The 25739-nt window shown below is 37.6% G+C and overlaps 1 protein-coding gene across 1 annotated transcript in view; it reads left to right on the top strand.

The window, feature by feature from the left end:
- LOC135259680 (gamma-aminobutyric acid receptor subunit alpha-2-like) overlaps window positions 1-22999 on the top strand; it is an 82365-nt gene extending 59366 nt beyond the window's left edge. The window contains exons 9-10 of the mRNA XM_064344296.1: window positions 14130-14332; window positions 19866-22999. Coding sequence (XP_064200366.1) covers window positions 14130-14332; window positions 19866-20174 — 512 coding nt within the window. The 3' untranslated portion in view covers window positions 20175-22999. The remainder of the gene's footprint in view (window positions 1-14129; window positions 14333-19865) is intronic.
- Window positions 23000-25739: the final 2740 nt, after the last annotated feature.

Genomic DNA, 25739 nt, shown 5'->3' with positions numbered 1-25739 from the left:
GACATGCAAATTTTAGGGATGCCACATTTCTCAAGTTTTCCCAGCGTAAACCTCAGGTCCAGGACCTTATTAAATATGAAAGAATGCTATTGGTCTCATTAGCATCTAGAAAATGCCCACAAATCCTTAGTAAATATGGCCCTAAATATTTAATAAAAGCATATATATATATATATATATATATATATATATATATATATTTTAATACATACTTAAAAAAAAAAAATGTATTTGTCCTCCCCTAAATATGCAGAATTATATACCACTATGAGCTTAAGCTTCTATTTTAACACTCTCCTAGCTGCTGTCTACTCATTTTGGTCTGGATGAAATATGAAAAGTATTTTTAGTCCTCGCAGCCAAAGACAATCGAGAGGTTTGTCTTTGTCTCCTCTCATATTCTCACCCCAGAATAAACAGGGCTATTTTAGGAAGGCATGTTCTCGGCACAGAGGAAACGACATCAGCTATCTTAATTAAGGAAGAGGTGAAGCTCTGTTAAGAGGTTGATTTAGTTTGTCATTTAACTTGTGGATATAAGTAGTGCATTGGACTGTCAGAACAAGTGTTTGAAAATGACTCTTAGCAGTTTGAAGTTTTCAATGTACATAGCAAATGTAGTAAATATCCCTCACAAATGATATACTTTTCCAGCATTTCATTTACTCAGAGTGGCAATTAAGATAAGCCAACTTTATTTATAAAGCACATTTAAATCAATACTTCACTGAATGTCAACACTTCTCATTGGAATTTCCCATGGTGTACTTATGTGCAAGATTGAATAGAGACCTAGTAAAATAAAAAACATTAAGATACAGACACACATTCCCATAGGAATCATTAAAGGTACCTCAAGATATACTGTAATGCATTTTCCAAGGACTCGAAGAGCAAGATAAAATGATTCAAGTAACTGGGAGCCACTGGAGGGAGGCCAATATGGGAGTCAGGAACCTAGCGGCATTGTTTTGGACTAGTTGCAGTTGAGACAGGCATGAGTGATTAACACATGTACAGAGAATTACCATAATCTAGATGGCATGAGCTAAAGGCATACATTATTTCTTCCAAATCCTGAGAAAAAAGGCTTGACCTTGGCTATAGCTTTGCACTGAAATAGGTTGCCTTTCAGTTTATCTGTTTATCAAATATGGAGCCTGAATGAAAAATCATGCCAATATTTCTGGCATGTGATTTGTATGAAGACAACGGCCCTAGCTTGCCAGCCCAAATAGAATAAGCTGCCTTGCTCTCATTAAGCTAGAGAAAATTATTTGTCATCCAGCATTTGATGTCCACAAGGCAATCAAAAGGGGGCTTTAGAGAATACCTGTCGCTGGGTTTCAAAGGGAGGTCAAGCTGGGTATCATCAGTATAGCAATGAAAGGAGATATTATATTTCTGAATGATAGAACCCAGGGGGAGAGTATATGTAGAGAAAAGAATATAAAAATTCCCTTGGGGAATTACACAAGTGATGTGAGCAGAGGAGGATGAGGAATCAGGATGAGGAAACTGATATTGACAGAGAAGGTTTGGTTCTTAGGATAGGAGGCAAACCACTTGAAGGCTGTGGTCTGAATGCCAACACCATGCTTAAGATGGTCAGTTAATATATCATAGTGGACCATGTCAAAAGCAGCACTGAGGTCTAACTAAATAAAAAAAACCCAAATCCCTGTATCAATAGTCAATCACTTGGTTAATCATTGTGCACCTTCAGGGTAGTATATTATGTGCTATGAAGTGCTCTAAAACCAGACAGATTTTTTTCAAGGATGCTATTTTGGTTAAAAAAGACATATGAGAAAAGACATATGAGAAAAGGCAACATTTTCCAAGGACTTTGGATAAAAATGGAATTGTGGATACAGGTTGAACATCACTGAGAATTGTAAGGTTAAAGTTGGGTTGTCAGAGGAGTGGCTGGACTTCATGTTTAAAGCAAGAGAGAACAGTGACTGAAACAAGACAGAAATCAATAATTGATGAAATACTGAGGCAGATTATGTCGTACTTCTTTCAGAAAGTGTGAGGGAATGGTGTCAAGGGGGCATGTCGTGGGCTTCATATGTGAAAATGTTTCAGATGAGAGAGAGGCACTGGCTAAAACTGGTTTAAAACAGCAGTGTACATAGGAGAATCAGGGGGGTCGTGAGCAGGAGGTGAGATGTGAGACCTTGTGTCATTCATCTTTTTAAAAAAGAATTTCAGAAAACCTTCACAGGTTTCAGAGGACACATGAGGACTATTACTTGAAGAGGGATGAAGTACTGCATTGATTGTGGTAAACAGGATTTTTAGAAATAATATTGGAGAAATTTCTTGATCTTGCTACTTGAACAGTTTTCTGGTGTTTAGCCAGACAAAATGTATTATTATTATTATTATTATTATTAATAAGCTTCATTTAAACAGGGTAGTACAATGAGAACTAAGTTATCCTTTAAATTATTTGCCCTGCGAACAAAACATACCAGTAATTAATACAGGGTATCACAAAATAAAAATAATAAAATGCAAAAATATAGGATTTAATTCAGTTTTTATATAATATACAATATAATCACAAATTATGAAACGCTATAAAATAAAACTACAAAGCAATAAATTAAACTCACTGCTCCATTGAGTATCACTTATGACAAGTGCAGGATGCAATTAAATAGGACTTCATTCAGGTTCTGAAATCAGCCTACAGCCAACTGTAAATTTACGATCTTAATGTTGGTCATTCTATTTAATGGGTGAATAGTATTTTAAAGCCTTTCTGCTTAGTACAGAATTAAAAGGAGGAAGGTGAGCTATTCTTGGGACCGTGTGTGGCAGGCTCCTACTCTCTATAGTAGTGATGAAAGGTTAAATGGAAGTGTCCCTTGCTAGGCCTTGTAAATAAAAGGCTGGCAGTGATCACTTCTCTGGTCAGTGAGGATAGAAATTCAGGCAACATTCAGATATAAGCTGCAATGATGTGTGAAACATGACATGGAACACTTTCCTATCTTTTTTATTATTTTAACTGCTTTCATGGAAGTAGCCATTGTCACGTCCCGTAACACACTATGTTAAATAGCCCGGTGTACACTATCAGGCATAATACTAAGCCACCTCAATATTAACCACAGCCTGGAAGAAGACCCAGTCAAGCATAAAGTGATATGTTAAAATGCAAGAAGGCGTTTATTCGGGCGTTTATTTATTTTTATAGCAAGGAAGGTTAATATTAGCAATCTAACATGTTTGAAGAGAATAGACAACATGGTCTGTAGGCAGTATGCTAACCAAAACTAAGATCAAGACCGAGATGAAATTAGAAAGATGCGCATCACAAATATGTGACTGCATAGTCCTGCATCTTTCTAATATTGCTGTTTTGCGACGGTCCCAGCATCCTCACAACGGGCATCCATTGGCCTGGTTGCCAAGCGATGTCGTGCGTCGTCTCACAGGCGCATCTGTGGATCCATATTTCAGCCACGGTACCGTGACGTCATTATGTCCGTCTGTAGGGGAGCCAGAAACAATGCGGCAGCAACAAAGCACAAAGCCCAAAAAAGACTGGGACGTAACAGCCATCTTAAATTTTATGCATGTTCTATGAAATGAAGGACAGCAGAAGGAGTTCAATTTATTCATTTATTTATTTGTTTTATTTATTGTGGACAGCAAAAATACATTTCTTTCTTCCCCTCACACTGCTATTGCTACTACTGGCTGATGTGTCCCACTCCACTCCACTCTGTGCAATAAAGGAGTTGTCAAAGCCAAAAACTGGAAAATTCCTGACCAAATCAGTCACCTGATCTGAATACAATTGAACATGCATTTCATATGCTGAACAGAAAACTTCAGGCAACTAGCCGTTGTAACAAGCAGAAGCTAAAGATGTCTGCAGTACAGGCCTGGCAGAACATCACTAGAGAAAATGCGCAGCATGTGGTGGTGTCTAAGAGTCACAGGCTTTGAGCAGTCATTGCATGCAAAGAATATGCAACAAAGTACTTAACATGACTACTTTCATTTAACATTAATATGTTCCTGACATCATGGTGCCCAAAAATAGGGGACTATGCATAAAAAGTGCTGTCATTTCTACATGGTGGACCAAAAGTATGTAAAATGCCCTTAAATAAAACCAATGCATGTGCACTTGAATAACCATGTGTGAATTGTTTCATTGCAAATTTTAGTACATATTTTTTCTAATAAAAAATGTCCATATGCCCAAACATTATAGAGCTCGCTGTATGTGTGTAATGCAATCCAGTGACCCAGCCGTCAGTGCCAATGTGAAGAGGCAGTACTCCAACTAAAACCTTCTCAAACCCAGACAAACAAAACTGCCACCTCTGCGCTGTGTAATTTACACTCTGATCCATTATCATTACTCTCAGAAAATTTTACTGTAGTGTTGCTTGGTATATATTGTGGTGGGGGTCACAGTGGTGTGGGCGCATGTTTTGAGTAAATGCCAAGAGCTGCAAATGATGTCAAGTAACAAGAGTAGCAATGTTAGGCGCACGTTGGTCACTATCAAAAGTACTTATTGTCAGCATTAAATGTATTAGTATACACAAGTAAAAAGTCAAATGAGGTAGGATTTTAGCTAATTGCCTTTATTTTTTTTCCCCCCAAGATCCTCAAGGGTTGCAATATACATTTTGTTAATAGACCATAGTGCTAAAGTAAATTGGGTAATTAAGGGTACATTTAATCTGGCAGATCGGTTGCCTTTCTTTGTACCTCCTCCCCATCCCCATCCATTTTAATTCCAACAGAGCCTTGCCCAGAGCACTACAAAATTATCTTGAATTTCCAGATCAGGGTGCATTTGTGGAATAGATATCCCTTCATTAAAAAAAGTCCAAAGCTATCTTATAGATTGCCCTACCATGAAAGAGATATTCATTTCCCTTTTATTTTGCAAAGCATTTAAAGAAAGTTTTCTTTTGCGGAGTGGTATACAATTATTTGAATCATGCCCCATTTAAACTATTTATTTAAAAAATAAAAAATAAAATCATGTTACGTCAATGTGAATTACTGATGAATATACCTTATTTATGATATGATGAATAGAGTATATTGTTACAGTCAGCTGGGGTTGATTGCAGTGTGCCTTCAGTTTTTAGTACTGAGATTCATATTAAGACAGCTTTTCAAAGTTAGTTGAGTTTAGAAGATCTTGATTTGAATGTTCAATTTGACTTCTGTATCAGCTGATCCCCAGCTGGTCTCCTGCTTGTCCCGAAGTTCAGAGTTCATGTTTTCCCCGCCATTTTGTGCATGCTCCTGGGAGGAGTTCAGAGAAATTTAAAGGTGTAGGCTCATCGAAAGCAGAGAATTAGAAAGTTTTACTATGTGATGTGGGCTAATTTGTGTAAAGTCCTGAGACATCTGTGTTTGGACATAGCCCAAGGGCTATATTCACTAAGCATGCCACAAATTACCTTCAGTATTACCTTCGCAAAATTATGCATCGCCACATGTTTTCAATTTAGCAGGGTATTTACTAAGATGTAATGAGCACAGCCGCAGAAGTGCACTGCCAATATTTAAGTCTTGCGTATGGCAGGAAAGCAAGATTGTTGTACTGCTCCATTGCTGGTGAAGTCAGGTTATGGATAGGTGTCAGGATTCATGGATGCAATGGATAGGCACTGTCACTTCAGAACACGTTTCTTATTTCAAGTTGTTTAATTCCCTACCTAATAGTCAACAATCTCCACACAAAAGACATTTTATTATTATTATTTAATAATAATAATATTATTATATTATTAATAATAATATGTTTAATGAAAAAAGTTATAAAACACCCGCAACATCCATGTGAACAATTGCCCCTTTAGTTACAGTGGAGTGGTCTAGTTAAAGTCCTGACAAGAACCTAATAGAGATGTTGTGGCAGGACTGGAAATGAGCACAAAATTGTCTGAATTTAAGTTATGCGATGAAGAATGGGCTAAAATTCCTCCACTGCGATGTGAAAGACTGATATCTAATTATAGTAAGTGCTTGGTTGCAGTTATTCCTGCTAAAGCTGCTGCATATTACTTTTTCCACATGGGTGATATGTGTACTATATTTGAAAACTTTTTTCATTAAATAAATTAAATAATAACTATATGAGTGTTTTTTTTTTGTTTGTTTTTTTTTTTTTTTTGACTCAGTTTCCCTTTGTGTAACATTACATTTTGTCTATAGATCTGAAACCATTCAGTGTGTGACCGTTACAATGGGACCACAAGTCTCTGATTGCACAAGACAGGAGAACTAACTTATTGCTGACTGAACATAAGCAGCCATAGACCTTCATGATCCATTCACTTTCCGCCAGGCCCGCTGCATTTGAATTGCATTTCATGATTACGCATTGATCCGTTCACTATTTACCGTTTCATGCGCATTAAGAGGGGACCATTCCCAACATTTGCTTAAGTTCTTATATTGGCGGATAGCAGATCTGAACCTGTGGCGAGGTTAAAAAATGAAAATGGTTTCCCGCTGCTGTTGTCATCCAGGTTGGCTGTGCTCTCAGTCATAGAGGCCGTGCTCTCAGGGTATAAATCAGTCAGCTCTTAGGTGCAGCAAGATTTTCCATCTACTTGGCCCAGAGCAAGCCTGTCCTACCGTTCTCATTTTTACACTGCAGAAATAAATGAAATCCATCCATGTGAATTCAAGACATGGAAAGTATGTGTTGCCATTGTTATTTATGGTAACACTTTACTTGAACCCTTTGACGCAAGGCTGACATAGCGCTGGCATGCACATGACATAACAGCACTCACAAGATGGCATAAGAGATGATGTCAGTTTATGTCAAATGATATAAAACTGTTAGCGGTAAATGATGTATCAGTAACATCTGTCATAACATTTACAGATAAACGTATTGCAGCTTATTTATGACAATAAATGAATACATAAATAAATAAATAAATTGAATAAACTGTCCTTCTGCTTGCACATAAACAGGAAATCTGGCTGAAATTATAGGCTTTATTTCTAGACACAGCTAGGGTCCTGCAGTGCATTCAGTGCAACTGATTTTCTGTAGGGCTATAAGCCTTGATCTTGCAGGATTTGAATATGTCATACCAGCCAAGCACCAACCACCTGATTCAGCAAAATGACCAATTATGTATAATTTAAATTTCCACATAATTACGCTAATACAAAAATTAAAATTGTTTTTGTGTTGCCGTAAAAATACTGAATGTCATTCATAAGCTTAGATTCTACTTGTTGGGACCCCAAATTGCTGTCTGCAGTTCTATATTTTTTTAAATGAAAGAAAGCATGTAACTGAAATAGTTGGACTGAATAAAAAATATCGCCCTTGATATTGTTTGATATTATAGTGGAAATGAACACTTTCAGAAGAGGGTTTTTATTTGTTGATAGGGAGGATAGAGCCTTCATACTCTCAGGCTCTCAGTTTTACAAAGAATGGGTTTTACCTGAATATGATCACTGAAACGAAGACACATTGTTCAGACAGCAGACTAATGTTCTAATTAGGTGTGTATTACTGCTGGTTTAACTGTTGCTAATTGAAACAAAGATTTATAGCTACATGATGAGTAGTCAAAAAAACTAAAGCTTCTGTACTCTAATTTCAATGAATGAAGGACTCAAATTTTTGAGCTGAGTTCCAGCTACCATTCCTAGTGTTTTTTTTTTTTTTTAGCTGCGACCCCAGCTCTATAGCTCTGTCTGTCGGTCAGTCGGTTGGTTGGTCGGTCGGTCGGTCGGTTGGTCCACAAAAGTGTCCCGCTCCGTAGCGGCCACAGTTTTCGCCCCAGGAGGCTAAAATTTGGCATGGAGGTTGGTCATGACCGAAGGTAGAGCTGAGTAACTTTCAGGCCGATTGACCAAGAGGGGGCGTGGCGATGGGCTTGGCCTATCACAAAAAGATTTTGTGGAAAGGTTGGTCATGAGCCGAAGAAGAGGTCACGTGTTTGTGTGAGGGTGTGTGCGTGGATGCATGCACACATGGATGCGTGCGCGTGTGCGGTCGCAGCTATTGCGGATTCGCGCTTGTTTTTCAGAGGTTCTACTGAATTGTTTCCGAGGCATTTAAAATAGTTGAATCGAGAACTGTCTTTCCCACTGTAGCACTAAGACTCATTCAGCGTACCCTGTAAACACTAATACCAGCTGCCAAATCTATGTGATCGGGTGCAATGAAGTAAGTCACAATTGTTAGCAGCCATGATAAATCGCACCTCATAGTTTGTTGCATTCACTCCTCACACATCCTTGCAGACCTATATTAGGAATGGCTGAACTTTTTTATTTTTATTTTACATTAAAACAAATGCAGAAACAAGCAGTACTGCGTTTCACCCATTTAACAACTTCAAAAGATACACCATTTTATTAGACTGCATACTTCCCAATTCTACTGGCAGTACGAGCCTTGTAAAGCTCTAAAGCCTTGATAAATCCTCCCCCATTTGCCCAGATTTGCTTTTGTGCCATTAATTGATATAAACATGATCACAGTGAATTAACAAATGTTTGCAATAAATAATGTTTTCCATGAAAATAGAGACAATGGCCTGTGGTCGCTCAATATTTGGCAAGTTCTGGAATCACCGCAATAAACTTGGCAAGCTGTGTTTGTGAAAATAAATAAACAAATAAGTAAGCCCCAGAGTCAGTGAATGATAATGGTTGTTTGAATGCAGGCCAATATTGCATTGATTTATCACGTATTTCATTTTTACAATAAGCTGTATAATAACCTGCTCCAATATAAGAAGGAGGTTGAACCTGAAATTTTTATCAATGTAATACAAACAAGCAAACTATGTGATTGCATTGTTATTGCAATGTTACGGCTATTGTATGTATAATAGTGAAGCATCATTCACCTTTGAAGCCATGATAACTTTTAATTGTCCTTTATTCCTTTTTTGGTCTTAAGTGACAGATGTAAGTAGACCCTGTTGGATTTTCAGTACAGCATTATGTCTGGAAGTGCAGTGAAATTAGTTGCTTCATAAAATGGCATAACACCTAACTAATTCAATTCATGTAGCAGTATGCCATACTGGGATTTCTAGACTTTGCTCATATGAGTGGCAGCACTTATTTTTTCCCCATGTTCTCAAATTGTAGTAGTATGACAGCACTACTTCTTTCTACGGCCTCATGTTTAGGCCTCAATTCTTTTTAATATTATGTTTTGGACACTTTGGGGAAACCATAAAAACAGCCTTATGTTTGCAGTACTTCTCTGGCCATGAAAGAAGCTGAGACCCACTTGTGAGAACTGGTCTGAACCTTGAATGTAGGCATAATAAGCTCCATAAATTACTCCCACTGCCCAAGGCGAGGCTGGATTTATTTATTTTTTATTTTTCAAAAAAGCCTGTTAACCACAGAGTAATTAATTCTGTGATTCTAATGACAATTATAGGCCAGAAAAAATATGATAAAATTTCCAGAATATCATGATTTGAACATATCTTCTACTCTGAGATGCTTCATAATAATATCTGAATTTTTCTATGCTTAACCATGAATTAGAAAAAAAAATAGCTTTGTTGTTTTAAGCTATAAATTATATCAATGAATAAATAAATAGTATCCTTCTTTGTATTCGTTAAAAATCTGCGCTTTACGTACATTTGGTCAGCTGCCAATCTTAATTAGTTGTTACAATATTGAACAAATAAAACAATTGAACAGCTAATGTTACATTTAAGTGAAATATCTGAACTATTCATTTTTAAGGGGTACAGAGGAGACAGTGTAACTGATAAACAAGACTAGGAAACCTAGTATATGGCTGGACCTAACACACGTGATCCGGCCAAGCAATGGTGTGACTTCATAACTCAGCCGACCAATGGTTTAACTTCATCACTCACTCACTTGCCTGTGTTGCTCGAGGTTCCAATCCATATTAATTAATGTACTCAGTCACTCAGTCACAGATATTTGCGTTTGTAGAGCTAGCCCCGCTGTTGCGGTCCAGCCAAAATCATACATGCACCTTTCTAACAATAAAAACACAAAAATATTGCATAAATGACACGATAGATATGTGTATTATTCAGATGAGTAATCAGTGAGCCAAAACTTTTTAATCAATTGCTCAGCTGAAATGTGAACTTTTCATATCCAGTAGTCTGGCTTTGAATCCTCAGCCTGACTTGAGCTGCCCCACCTTAATCTGAAGAGAATCCATTAAGCAATGGCATTGATGAATTATTCTTTGTGTGGGTGTGTGAGAAAAGCATGAATGGGTGCTAATGATGTCTTGTCAAGCCTTTCAGAAAATGATCAAATGAGTCATGTCATTTATGGACAAAAAGCATCTAGTTCCTGAGTGAAAAACATATTATTCATTGTATGTACTGAATGTATGCCGTTTCATTTAAAACCACTGAGCATCATTTTGAAAATGCTGGGATCTGCTTTCAGAACATTCTGTTGCATATGGCCAGCTATCTTTTATGTGCCAGTCATAATGAATGTCAGTTTGAATTTATATCTGCAGTACACATGCTTTAATTAGCATCATCTGCTCAGTTTTATATATCTCATATGGCATTCGCAGTGATCTCTCACCTGACAGAATAAGGGAGGCTTTCATTTATGGTCATAAATAAACATAATGGGACAAAAAATGTGACAGGAACTCAAATAATAAAAAATGTTTATTTCTTTATTTATGGTTTTATTTATTGACTTAGGCCTGTTCACTTTTGAAGTGTGTAGCTTATTGGAAATCTGTGAAGTTTAAAACCGTGTGCTGTCATCAATTGGGGTAAAGGTGCCACTAGGGGTGCTACCAAGGATTTAGGGCCTGATGAAAAGATCTCACACTGGGCCCCAACACTCCATCCCCCCCAAACCACCCCCCCCATTTCCAATATGGCACCCCCGGCTGATGTGACCATCAACTTACTACAAGCCATGATCGATATGAACACATCATCTTCAGTATATCAGGCACTTAATCGTTGGCTTATGTTTTCCTTTATCCAAATCTGTCAAACACCAACCATGTGTTTATTTAAACAGCGGTTACCAACATGAAACACATTACTGTATTTGGTGGAGAAGTCAGTAATTTCTCCTGAAAAGCTGTGGCTCATTTCATGAAAAAAAGGTCTAATTGCAAGCTGTGAAAAGATCATTTTGTCCTTCTTTTTGTCTAAACTTTTGCAAAGAAAGAGCAAATTTTTTTTCCATGGAGCTCCCAATCAGTCATGCTGTCATCATTATTACTCCCCTGCCTCATTTTGTTACAGTGGGAACAAGTGGGCACATGCGTGAACATCTGAATGCTTAATAAATTCTGCTCATTGATATTCATCGTGAATAGTCCCAGTAGGTGATCATAGTTCTTTTTATGCTTTTGAACAAACAATGTAATGATGTAATAAATGCTGTTGGGCCTAATGATTACAATGACTAAGAAATCATATTCTTAATAATTACATTATTTAAGAGAAGCATAGCTAGCACTTAAATATAAACGGATAGCTTTACTGCTGTGCCATAAATGCAGTGAGCTGTGTATGCAGTTACTGACAAATGACGTGAAGTCAAAGAAAGAAAAAGAACCCTCATTAAAGAAAAACAATTAGGCTACGAGCCATTTAATTGCTCTTTTTTTCTCAGACACAAGCAACATCCCAGCGTGCATTGGGCGAAAGGCAGGAATACACCTTGGACAGGCTGCCAATCTATCACAGGGCACACACACCATTCACTTACCATTCACTCACACACTCATACCTAAGGGCAATTTAGAGAGAACCCAAGACCTCGCTGTTAGGCGACAGTGTTATCCACTGCACCACTGTGCCACACTTTTGTTTATTGATTGATAAACACCTTTTTTATTATACTGAGTAACAATTCATTTTCTTATGCTATATGTCGCACATTGGCACACAATTTTATACTAGCATAACTTGCTGTGATGGACAAGAAGGAATGTGACTTCCCTGAGTGATTGGGGAACCTATGAAGTCTGATGCAACTAGACTGCACATTTGGGTCTGCAAATGTATAATAGCCTCCCTTTTACTACTTCTGACTGTTTTTGTGGATTTCTAACGACTGGAGTTTGTTAACAAATCCTGCAGCATGGTGTCCCAAGTGAACTGAGAACTGGTCTATTTTTGTGGATTCTAATGAAAGATTTCACCCACCTAGCCTCCTGTATCTGACTGGCTTTATGATGAAGTCATTTTCCGCAGTGCCACAGCCCAGCCTATAGCTGATACCATTCAATCTGATAAAGCAGCAGGGAAATATGGCCGAGAATTGACAGTAAACAAACTGAATATTGCTAGTGTTTGTGTCAGTGTCCTTCAGTTGTACAGGAAGGTCATCTATTGTTCAGGCATGTATTACTGTGCACAACAGGATTTCTACTGTACACAAATTACAACATTTGATTGGCATCCATGTGTAAATCAGCAGCAGTGGTCACATTTCAATGAGTTTATTCGATTCATGCACGTAGGCTGTACGTCATTTGTCTGTGAGTTAGTAATAGGTGTCAAACCTGTGCTGATTTGAAATCAGGAGATACATAATTGAAATATGTGTGTTTAAATCATGATGAAACTACCACTCATACAATCCTGCACAGTTCAGTTAAGCCGTGCCATTGTTGTGAATAATTTTTCTTTCTTTTTTTTACATTGGCAACATTTTACTTTTGTGACTGGGATCACTGGCATTGTATGATTTCCTGTGGTTTTATTGTGTTTAATAAAAATTTGAGATACTCTTGTCATAATTTCTTAGATATAGCAGAGTGTATTTAAGCTAATTAGCAACAGGGTTAATAGGAAATTAAAACTAACGCACAATAAGCATTTAGGCAATACTAGTTCTGATGGAAGAAAAGGAAACGAGTTTGAACACATTTCTCTTATTAATGAGATTCAACTCTCATCTTGTGAGAAACATCTGATTATTATATCATTATCCATGTCTTCCATTGCAGCGGTAGACTACAGAAATTGGCAAACACACCTTGAGCAATGTGTGCAACTCTTTAATGGGCATGAAAAGAGGTAATTTGATTGGCTATTAACAAATGCAGATACACCACACCCACTGATAGTATATTCAGTGTAATCCTGCCCCGTTGGCAGGCGAGCCACGCACCTTACATTGTGCACTGCTTGTCTCTGGTCTCAAAAATACCAACAATCACAAGCCACGCCCAGTGCTCCACATGCCGCGCCATTGACTGCGCTCATGCACCGTTTGACATTGATTCCAGAAAACAGAGCCCTTAAGCTCAAAGTCAGTTCCTTGAGTTTACATACAGGCTGTCTTCAGACTGTTCTTCAGTCTGAGGGGGCACAGTTCCTTGTGATCTTGTTTCATTTAATAGCCCTGGGTGCCCTGCTATCATTTACTGAAATCTATAATGTGTGATTGACACATGAAGATAGGGTGACGAAGGTGGATCCCATGTGATTCCATGTTGTTTAGTCTCCTAAAATCCAGGAATTAATGTTTGTCATGAATCTCTGGTCTTTTTTTTTTTCTTTTTTTTTCTAATAACCACATACTGTACTATTCTGAACATGCTAATGCTGGGACATTAAATAAAAAATAAAACAAATAGTATTTTTGAAAATATTTTCACGGCAGAATGTTTTTGTCAGACAGTAATATAAGACACTTGTATTATGTCAAAAGAATGCAAATACTTAAACTTTGGGGTATCAGGAGGAAAGGGAAAATCTGTTTGTATCCAAGGGGTGGGGGAAAGCCAGCCCTGCAACATTGCTGCAAGCTTGGGTAGTTTATGTAAATGACAGTTACACAGGCATACGTATATTTCCAACAGGAAACATCTGCTCAGAAAAATAATCGCTTCCATGGGGGCATTTTCACTGTTGCAGTATGCACAGCTTTGACTCCGCCCACTGGGTTCCCTATGCTTGTCATTTTAATTTATTAAATGCAAGAAAAATGACAGACGAGCAAAATGGCAAAGTCTCCCTGCATCATGGGAGCTAAGTTGGTTTGGAAAAAAAACACACTATTTGTAACTGGGGATCATTGGTAACTTGTCTCTTCCCCATAGCTGAACGCTGCCTTTGTTTTTTGTCTCTCTCCTTCAGGTGTGACAACGGTGCTGACCATGACCACCCTGAGCATTAGCGCCCGCAATTCCTTGCCCAAGGTGGCCTATGCCACCGCCATGGACTGGTTCATCGCTGTCTGCTACGCCTTCGTCTTCTCTGCCCTCATTGAGTTTGCCACCGTCAACTACTTCACCAAGCGCGGGTGGGCCTGGGATGGGAAAAGTGTGGTAAATGATAAGGTAAGGTCGCCCTTTTGCAGCTGCCTGCAGGTAGAGGGTGGAGTGGACATTGTCTCTGGGGGTACCCATATAGCAGTGTTATTTTGGGTTTCGGTATTTCATGTAAGGCTGATGATGTTAGAAAAGAGTGTACACCATTGGTTCATTGTGCACCCTACCCATGTGATTTACACCAATTCTTCACTCACAGTATCAATAAATCAAATTTTATTTATATAGTGTATTTCACTGCAATTAAATATATTTGCTATATAGTGGCTGGCCATTTGATTCTGTATTACAACGAGTAATACAGTAAAACTTGACCGTTACCACCGTTGCCATGGCAGGACTTTTATTTCTGACCCCTGGACTTTCCATCTCTGTCCATTAGCTTCTACCATCAAACATTCTGATTGGCAGCCTGGGGCTGGCACCCGGCCTCCAGGAACAAGCCGCACACTGACTCTCCCTCGCAGAGAATCTCCACCGCCGGACGCCAGTGATGGGCGTGAGACATCACGGCGGCCTCGTGATTTCTCTTCCCTCCTGCCGTGGGCGGAGTCAAAATGAGGACCTTGCTAAAAAAAAAAAAGTGTTGGGAAGATAACAGGAATAAGCTAAAAGAGAGTGACAGCAGGGAAAGAGGAGTGTGACTTCAGAACTACTCAAAGCTAGCTTCACTGCAGAGGTGGCATTATCCCTCCGCCCAGATAAATCAGACCCTGGGAGAAGGGACAGCATTACATGACACACATGCTTTTTTTTTTTTTGCTCGTATGAAGCACCCCTAACTTGTTTTCACAATCCTATATGCTCTGCTATAATTTAGGTTATAATATGAATCCAGCAGTATATGGGCCAGTCTAGTGTAAGTCTCATGGTAGACTCAGATCTCCTCAAGTTCAGGAGGCTCAGTATACTGTGATATACTTTTTTCTGTTAAAGGCCATTTTTTCCTAATCTACAATATAATCTGTTCAGTTTTCTATGTTGCACTGAAAGTGCAATACCTAGATACAGAAATCTGCCATCAGCGACGAATATATTTTAAAAAAATATATAAAACAGATTAAAATGAGTTCTACCCCAGCCCGTAAAAGTTCACTGACCCTCAGATGAATTAAGATTCCTTCTTTATGAAAAGTGTTCTCTTTCGTGAAACCTCAGTTAGCTCTTGGTTAAAGGACTTTTGATTCCCTCTGGAAATCAGACATTTGTACAATGAAATTGTCAAAAAAATAAAAATAAAAGGATAAAGTATCACAAATGCATTTTTTATTATTAATTTTTGTTATTGATTTCATGCTTGTTTACCATAATAGTTAAGGATTAGCGTTCAGGAAAAGATGGGAAAATACATTGTCTGTGGATCCTTTGAAGAATAGTGTAGCATTGTAGGCTGACTGTGGACATTTTTCAGACATTTATTTTTAGCTCTCAGCACAAGCAAGGCTTGCAGACATTTTTTTTTTAAAACTCTAAATGGGGTCAGGGAAGCCAGTTTACCTACATCTTGGGTTGGCAGAAATTTCTGGGGCTGACCCTGTTGTTTATTTAACCGAACAGTTCTAAAACACTGTTTGTTTCATCCCTAAAGCAGAGCCTGCAGACATTTTAAATGAGTGATAATTGGAATATCATTACATTGGATCCATTTTCCCGTGAAGACAGATAGTGATATAATTGTTTCTGACCGAAGATTTTATCAGCTCTTTCTCCATGTACGTAGCGCCTTTAATTGCAATTAAAATTTATTTATAAAATTGGCGTTCCACCAGAATCCCAGATTTTAATGGTGGGGGCAATAACTGATCAGCTGGCCAGATCACCTTTACGTTTTCCTGTAAATAACATAGATTTTAATGAAAGTATGTCAAGATCTCTGTTGAACATTATGAAAAAGGCAGCTTTTCCTGTCCTCTGTCCCTGATAGAGAATAGGCCCTTGTTAGTCAGTGTGGTAATTCCTGCATACTTAAAAAAGAAGAAAAAACTCCCCAGTGGCAAGAAGAAGAAGAAGAAGAAGAAGAAGAAGAAGATAAAACACTGACACACTAGTGAGAAAAAAAGAACTCCCAGATGGGAAGAAATGTCAGGAGGAATCTGAATATTGAGGGGGAGCCCACCCTCCACTTGCCACAGGAATTGTGGGAGTGACTGTTTAAAATCAGGACTGGTCACCTCTGTCACTTCTCTTTAATTGGTGAGCTAACCAAGGGTATGCTACCTGAAAAAGAAACATGAAAATTAGTATCTGCAAGATGTGATCAAGTTCAGGGGTGTCATTTCCAGATACCAGCATAGTTACATTAGAATGTTTAGAATTAGCAGTTCTCATGTTTGATCATTTCATATTGGGAAACACTTCATCACAACCAGCCTGTATTAATTTTCATTGTCACTAAAATTTCCCAATAAAAACAATATAAACTCAACTTAAATGTAGATTAGTATGAGCATCATTATTCTGTTCTGTGGCCGGTGCACAGCATAGACTTGTTTAAGAGTAGCAAAGGAACCCAAACATAGGTTATTCATAGGTTAATCTGGTGGATAGTACTTCACCTACAGGAGTCCATAATACTATTGCTGCATTCCCAAATCTTAAATATTGCTTCAAAATAGAAAAAAATAACACTACAGGAATCACAAGTTAAGCATTTATTTCTTTTTATGGGGTACCCATGGGCAATGTATGCTGCACAACGGTTTACAGCTGAATTAGTCTGTTGTAAAATTGTTGACATCCAAAATTACTTTCTATAAAGTGCCTGACAGTCTATAAAGGAATAAAAGGGCTGACTCTCTCCCCACTATTAATGGGGAGTCAGAACACACATCAGCATAAGTGAGGAACAGTTCGCTGGGCCAGCAGGCATCCTGTTCCATCCAGTTTTATGTGCAGTTACAGTATATTCAAAGGGCACATGGAACCTTCCTGTAGAGTTGCCGTTTTTTAACTAATTTCATTGACACAGTCATTGCATCCAAAGCTAAATCTCAGCAGCACTGTCAAGAGTGAACGTCAGCAGTGTGGAACTTGCCTTCTAAATGGGTCGCTGGTAAACACGTGTCTTTCAGTGTTGCACATTTCAGGTTTTATCTGTACTTTTAGTAAAAGAACTTTTAAAAAAATCAGGTTTCATTGGTGCATACAACAACATGCTATTACTTTACATGTCCCCCATTTGTGTTAAACAAAGGTAAACCATTAAACTCAATGCCGGTGCAACCATATATTTTTTATTTTTTATTTTTTTTGTGAACTACTTTGTGGAGCGCTCAGTGAATAGAGTGTATTTATGCTCCATTTTAATTTACTAATGATGAAAGCTTCCATTTTGCTTCACAGTGCGTGAAAATGACTGGAGAGGGCTTTTGTCATGTTTTGCTGCAGCTCTAAAGTCAGGGTGTGCCTAACTGCCTTCGCTGCCAGCTGTGGATGTGTTCTTCTTGGCTCAATGTCCATCCTCTGTCTTTGGAAGCCCTGCTGAAAAAAAGAAAGACTGGCATGAGTCCCAATGTGGTTAATACTGGTCTTTTGCTAGAACAAGCTGGGCTATGCTGGTTTTATGCTGCTAATGTCTCTGCTATGTGAATACTGTGGCTCCTGCATCACCTTCCAATGGGTGTTGCTAAATAGGTGCCGGCACCTTCTTTTTTTCAAAATGATCTTGACTACATCACGTTGAAAACAATTTGGCCAGGTATCACCAAACAAAGAAAGAAAAAAATTAATTGGATCGGTTGTAGGCCGATTTTTTACTTCCACTTTTACAGACCATTCAGGTTCATTGCATGACTCAGAGAACATGCTTTTCTTTCTTTAACTTTGTTAGTATGCCGAGTGGGAATATTCTCATTTGTCAGCTGCGTGTTAAAAATGATCACTTAGATAACTTCACTTTTCTGCTCATTATAATGCTGTGCCTGCTTATGAAAACATCCACGCTTCAGTGCACTTTACAGCTGAGATGTTTTCAAGGTTCCTGAAAGCTTGTGTCTTAATTGATCTGCACTAGAATCTTGAGATAGCAGGCAGGCGTATTGTTCTCACTCAGATTGAGACCAGATGGGCACGTGTGGTGGGTAGACTTCAGCTGTCTGCATTTTCAGTTTATGCCATGGCAGCCTTCTCAGGTCTTTATTGGTTACTGGACTTGATGCATTCGGTTGGAGGTTTCAGCTCAAGTGTCAAGAACCTCAAATTCACCATTTGCCATTGTGGGCCCTTGATATACGAAAGCAGGAACACTGAGGGGCGGAGGGGGGTGTCTGAATGTGTGTGAGTGTAGGTCTGCATGCATGTGTGTGTGTGTGTGTGTTAACAGGGGTGGCCTGGCATTCTTCATATTCATATGATTCTGTATCTTAAATGTGTTAATACACCTACAGGCACTATGTTTTTTGTCATAACAGAATAGAGCAGGAAATAGAGTGTCAGTACTGACATTGTAACTTTGCTTAATTATTGCTTGATCTAGTGTCTCCACAAAGCAGCTCACCAATATTCCCATTGAAACCAAAGCTGTCCCTCCCAGAATGATCTGAAAATCCTTAATATGTAATGTCCCATAAATGGAATAGAGGGTTAATTTACCTATAACCTTAAAAATATGAGTTTTTATTGTAGATTGACCTGAAAAAATGATTATATAAGGGAATAAATCATTACTCCTTGGATCCTCCCTGATCATTAATTAAGTATGCACACAAGTCATAAGAAGAGATCCTCCCCCCTCTTATCTTTCTCTAGATAAAATATCTATTAGTCAGCAGTCAGTTTTTTTGAGCAGCTTGGCACTAAGTCAGTTTGTAACAGTTTGTTGGAAATGGGTTTGTTTGAGTTCTGCATCTAGGTCTGGCATTCTACATTTCATCTCAGGTCTTTTTTTAATATTTTGCTATCTTAGTTTTTTTAAATTTTGGTCTTGGCACATCTTTGGATTGCTATGGGATTTCTAACCAAGCACCCTATGGTTTGTTCTTTCATTTATTTATTGTGTGCCTGCAACTTGTCTATGTTCGCAACCCATGTTATTTTTATTAAGGTAGTTGAACCTTGTCTTTAGGTGAGACATGAATATTTGTCGCAACCTAATACATTTCTTAATTCTAATCTGGTTTCGAGTTGTACATTTTGCTAAAAGTCGATCCAACAGTTTGATCTGCCTATCAATGAATTTGGCAATTTAATTGACAATTTATATCAAGTAAATATATTTTACATGTTGGATAAGTGAAAAAAAGCAAGCTGGGTTTGGAAAATGAAACATAATGTATGTAATCCTAACTTTTCTGACAGAAATATGACTGAAAAAATGTATGATGGAAAGAAGGATGAAAGCAGAGTTGACGCAGGACGTGGCAGCAAGGATTATTATTGTTATTACCCTCAAAAAATATCAATGGAAAATATTGTTACGGTTTATCACTCAGTCCGACCCTCAGTCACATCTGTCAATGGCAGTTCCAGTGAATGGCTTTAAGAAAAAAAAACTGAAGAAGAAAAAATTGTCCTTCTCTGATAAATGTATTTTTCCTCCCCGCAGAAAAAGGAGAAGGCCTCGGTCATGAAGAAGAACAACGCGTACGCCGTCGCGGTGGCCAACTACGCGCCCAACATCACCAAGGACTCGGTCCTGCCCACCATCTCCAAGGGCGGCGCCGCCACTGACCCGAACAAGGCCAAGCCCGAAGCCAAGCCCGTGGAGAACAAGAAGACCTTCAACAGCGTGAGCAAAATCGACCGCATGTCCCGGATTATGTTCCCCGTCCTCTTTGGGAGCTTCAACCTGGTGTACTGGGCCACGTACCTAAACAGAGAACCTGTCATCAAGGATATGGTGCCCTCAAAGTAGAGCGGTAAGGCGGTCCATCACAGTGCAGTGTATCCTTTAAAATGGACTGGAGACATGCCAAATACAACCAGTAACTGCTGAGCTACGAGCCTTGGTGAAGTGGTGTAGGATGGGCCACGCACTGCAATTATTTTTAGATCTTGTTTTTATTTTATTTTATTTGTTATTTGTTTTGCTTATTTTTATTTTACTCCACATTTGAGCAGTGCTTTTGGGATGACACATGTGGCTGTAAATATGTATGTATTCATTTTCTTGTGTACTGTATTTTTAATATTTATTTATTTATTTATTTATTTAATTTTGTGGGGAGGTGATATGGTTATATATTCATATATATTCTTTTTTTTAAACAGTTGTGTTTATTCCCTGCATTGGACCAGCTGGATATGCTAGAAAACCTAGAAATGGAAAACCAAAATATTTTTTTCAATATTTTGGAATGTAAGATGTAGGTCAAGGTAAAATCCCTGTACTGTATGCAATTATGCTTCTCAATTAATCTTTTTTTTCTATTTTCGTCCAATTGCCAATGTTTTGCTCTTCTTAAAAGACATCTACAGTGGTTCTACATGGACATAAAAATGAGGAGAAATGTTTTGTTGGACACAGCAAGCGTGAAAGTCAGTCAGGCTATTTACTTGGTGCGTGCTGGCAATGCCCAAATAAATTGTGCCCTTGCAATTTATTTTTGGATAATTACAAAAATTATCCATAAAACAAATGTCAAATTAGCTGTACATCATATTTTCAATAACTGCAAGGAAAATCTTTAATAATTTGATTTAAAAAGGCTCTAAATGCCCTTTAATATTAATTCCTGTAGGCCACAATTTTAAGGCTTAGTCTTGGGTTCTGTTAGTGAACTCTTAAAGGACCAAAACACCTATAAGTGCTTCACTTAAAGATAGTTCACACAAATATTTTGAGCAGTATTTATATTTTATTTATATTTATATTTAGTTTTTAGTAATGTAAATGGACGTTTTGGAATGTGCAAACATATATTTTTTGATGTATGTGTATTTGTTTTCAATATTTTACAGTTTAATGTAGATGATGTTTTAAAATATTGTTTTTTTCTCCGATTATACATACAGTATATTGGGCATACGTGTTTCTTAAATCTTTATTAAGATACATTTGTTACCTTGAATTTGTATCTGATTTACTATTTACATTGCAAACATGTAAAAAAAAAAATACTCAATTTGTGTATAAATTACATTTGATGTGAGTTCAGTATTTCCATGCATTGCTGTAATACCAACTCATTATACAACTATTGTCTGAAACATGATGGTTCCGAATAAGTGTATACACTTTTGTTTTATCTACAGAGCCAAACTAACATTGCAGGGAACATTTTTGTGATTTTTCTTTTTTTACAGTTTGCCAGGTGGCTGTATTACTCATGATGGATCTTTGAGAATGAGCCCTGTTGTACTTTTTTTTTGTTACTCTGTATCTTTATGGTTAGCTCTCATGAAGTATCTATGATAAATGTTTTGAAACAAAAGGGTTAATATGTTAGCATTCCTTTTTATTGGCTGAATTGAACATGGAAGATCTTTGTTATGAACATTTCTATTGTAAGTAAATATGTAGTTTAGTGGGACTTGTTACAGTAGTGTACAGTAATTTATTACATTAAAGGTGTGGCACACAACATAACTCGGTACACCATTTGCTCGACAGAAACAAAAACAAAAACTTCTGATTCTTAAATCAGTAAAACCAAATTTGATCTGTGAACCAGAAAGATTTTTTAGGTGTGTTGTTTTGGAGGTCAATGGATTTTTGTGAATGAATCTAGTGCTTTGCATGATGATATTGGTGTCAAAATAACAGCAATTCTATTTTCTAAGAACAAATGATAAAACCTGAACACTAAATATTTCTTTATTCAAACCCCCAGTTCCAACCACGGTCAAAATTTATAATTGTGCGTGTTGGAGTAGGGAATGCTTTCACCAGAATATCACCGGCGGTACCAATTTGCTGTTTAAAAGGGGGGCTTTGGGGAGGGGAGGGCGGGCTGTTGGTTAAAAAAAAAAAAAAAAAAAAAAAACAAAAAAACATTTCTCCGCTTGCTGTACATATTCTTTTTCTTCCAGTTATCTGAAAGGATTGCGCAGTTTGTGGGGATTATGCAGTGTTTGTTTAAGCAATAAAAAAACACATTTGGTTAGAGTTGTACATGTTGCTTGTTGGAATGGTACATGCCAGGAATGTAATGGCTTATTTTGTGAAATAAGCGCATTTCCAGGAAAATTATTCTAGTATAGATGTAAAATATCCTGTAATATTCTCTGCTGTGGAATGCCATTATTATTATTATTATTATTATTATTTAAATCATGGTTATCTGAATAATTTTCAGTGAAACTCAGAACAAGTTAAAAACCAAGAAAAGAACATAGTTTTTTTTTTCTTGGTTTTTAACTTTTTTCTTTCCTATATTTATTATTTATTTAAAAAAAATAAAATAAAATAGATTCCAAACCAGTCCTTCTTGGAACATTTTCCATAACCTGCCTGCTAATTTGAAATGGTCTCACAACCACAGCAGAGTCCGCCTACGCAGATGAACTTGTTTATTCATTTATTTTTTTAAGCAACCCAGATAATTGTTTACTAACAGGAATGCGGGTGTCTAAAATGATTCCACCTGATGTCTTATCCCTGCTTGGTCAGGTTCTATTTTATAAGCATTGTTACTTGCTCTCTCTTTTTTTTTGTTTTGTTTTTTGTTTTGTTTTTTTGTTTTAAAGCTTCGGGCCGAATGGCTAGACAACCGATCTTAATAAAGTATTAAAACTGAATCAAGATTTTTCTCTTTTCATATATTAGTTCACCACAATATCAGCCCAACACTTCCAGCCACTGAAAATGTATAATTTGCAAGTACTGTATGTGTAATGCTGTTGCATTACGAATACAATTTATTTACGTCAGTAGTGGATCAAGGGTTTCCCTCCAAAGAAGGTCACCAACTTATTTTATACTTTCAAACATCTGTTTATTTTTATTTTTTATTTTTTTAAACTCTAAATTGGTTAAAGACCATATTGGGAGTCCAGCTGGTCAGTTACTGGGTTGGCATCCTTTTTGGTATGTCTGGCAATGTAGTGGGATCATGTCCATCAGATACATGTAGACATGTAGAGACTGAGATAACTGGCAGAACCCTGTTTAGTCCAAGGCCTGGTGATTTGGGGTTCTCGCCGAAACCAATGCCCGTACCTCAGCCATACTCGGGAATCTATTTGAAGTACTTGAGGCAGCGGCGGGACCCCAGCCTTTTTTGTGGCCCTAATATAATAGAATGGCTTTATGTTTCCCAGGGGGGACTCTAGGTTACAAAAGCTACTAAAATACTTCAGTGTTGCCTTAGATTATCACATTGTTTTGATGTGTAGTGTGAAGTGGCCCACTGTTGAACACAGCAGCATGCTTTGGAGGTGATTGATCATTTAACGTGTGGAATTATAAAGCCATGCAGGGTAAATTGGCTGCTCTTGTAATGTTTCATGAATGGTGTTTCAGTTCTTCCTTTTCCTTACACCCCCCCCCCCCCCCCCACAAGTGTCAATCTAACAAAACTGAAGACTGTCCGAAAGTAAAATTTATAATAGCCTTCGAACATGCCAAACTTGTTCAGAGAATGTATTGTAAACACTGGCCCATTCATTAAATTTGTGGTCTTTATTTGATGGTAGTAGCTGTTCGGTTTTCTTTTCTCTGCAAAGATTGCTGGGAAATAAGCCAGCATATGTTGTTGTCCAATGTCATATGTCTGTGTTTTAACATATCATGATACAGAATGATGTAGCCTAACTAATTTCTAGTTTTGCTAGCAGCTGAATGTAACTAGTGTTACAGTAGTTACTTTAGAACATCACTTAGGTATGGATGTTGGAGAAAACAACCAATAAGGAGTCATAGCTTCCACAATGTGAATCAAATTACGTTTAAGCTCAAAAGTGGATCTCAGAAAATAAAAAAGAAAGCAAACCAGCAGAAAAAGGTGGTCAGGTCTTTATGGAAAGTTATGAAATAACGATCATGAAATATTGACAACCATAATCTATATGCACTGTTTCTTAAAGTGAAATAACCAGATAATTTAGCAGGCTCCAAAACAGCAAGGTGAGCTAAAATATAATTTTTCATCATGAAGATTACTTAACCTGCGGATAAAATGGTTGTACAGTTATTTTTATGATCCCACATTATAGCAATATTGGGTATTATGTGTTTTTTTGTCTTCTAGGAGTTTTATAGGCTACAGGGAGGTGAAGCGGAAGTTTTGGGAATGATACTTTCAGTATCTATGTTGCATTTTTAGTCTGGGTTCAAAGTATGTGTTTCAAGGTTTAAATATATTGCTATAAGCTGAATACCAGGGGATTTAAATTATTAAAATGCCCTGTTTTGTTATTTTAGATTGCCAAAATAATCTAAAACTATAGTCTCCCATTATGAGCTTCCCTATACATATCAACAAAATTTCCTCAATTGGCCCTACCCCATTGCCACCAGCAGTTGTGTCTGTAGTGATTGAAAACCCAATTTAATCACAATTTAAAAATCCCACAATTTCCAAAATAAACAATTTCTTTGGCTTGTCCAAGAGTCTGGTCTGCAGAGGATGGATAATGTCATCCTTGTGGTATTTGGTACACAAATCTCACCATTCAATTGTAACACATGATGTTTTAAAAAGTAATGAAAAGCTACATATCGATCGTTTGCTGATAATGTGGAGCCTTGTGATTTTGTGGTTGCGGAACAATGCATTTAATTTGTTTATATGAAGCTGTCGTGTATGATGAAATGCGCTAGCAAAGCATGCAGCAGTATACTGGAAATGCCATTAAGAGGGGCTTCCGCTTCATCTTCCTATAGCTGGTAGCCTATATAGACCGCATATTGCCCCTAGAAACCTAGCTTTTCACTCTTTGTGGACAGCAAGTGTCAAGGTGGCAACAGGTGGATTTTATATTGTAAGGAGATCATTAGCCAGCTATATGGTTTGATATTAGTATAGTTTTTGGCTGTAGCAATAGTTGTGACCTAGCTAGGCAGCAAGCAGACTCACCCAGTGATTGAGCCAGGAAATCTTTAAATCAATAGGATAACATATGCACGTACACCTTCCTGTCATAGAATGTATGTCAGTTAATGTGAGTGAAAAGGGTAAACAGCAATGTCAACTTTTCATTATGTTGTATTTACATTTTACAGAAATAAGGTTAAATGCATGAAGTCATATGAATAAGTCATTATGCAATTTTAGAACTGTTTTCCTGCAAATTAATGTGGTTTTTTTAATGCAAAAAAAATGGAAGTGTAAATTATCCTGCTGGTTAGCTAGCTCTATTTCCTTGTGGTCAACGGTTGAAAATTGCCTGTGCATTGCAGATTAAACAGCCTTGGGTTTCGGTACTTCAGTACTTTGGTGCTATGCGTAAAATTTTTTATTCAAGGGAGGGATATTCTGCAAAGCAGTGCTTTAACTGTGGAGACAACGGTTCTGTTAAAAGGCTCAATCCATTTTAA

Source organism: Anguilla rostrata, chromosome 7 (assembly GCF_018555375.3).
Source record: "Anguilla rostrata isolate EN2019 chromosome 7, ASM1855537v3, whole genome shotgun sequence".
Classification (NCBI taxonomy): domain Eukaryota; kingdom Metazoa; phylum Chordata; class Actinopteri; order Anguilliformes; family Anguillidae; genus Anguilla; species Anguilla rostrata.
Note: the sequence above shows the minus strand (reverse complement) of the source record. Positions and strands in the feature narration are given on the sequence as shown.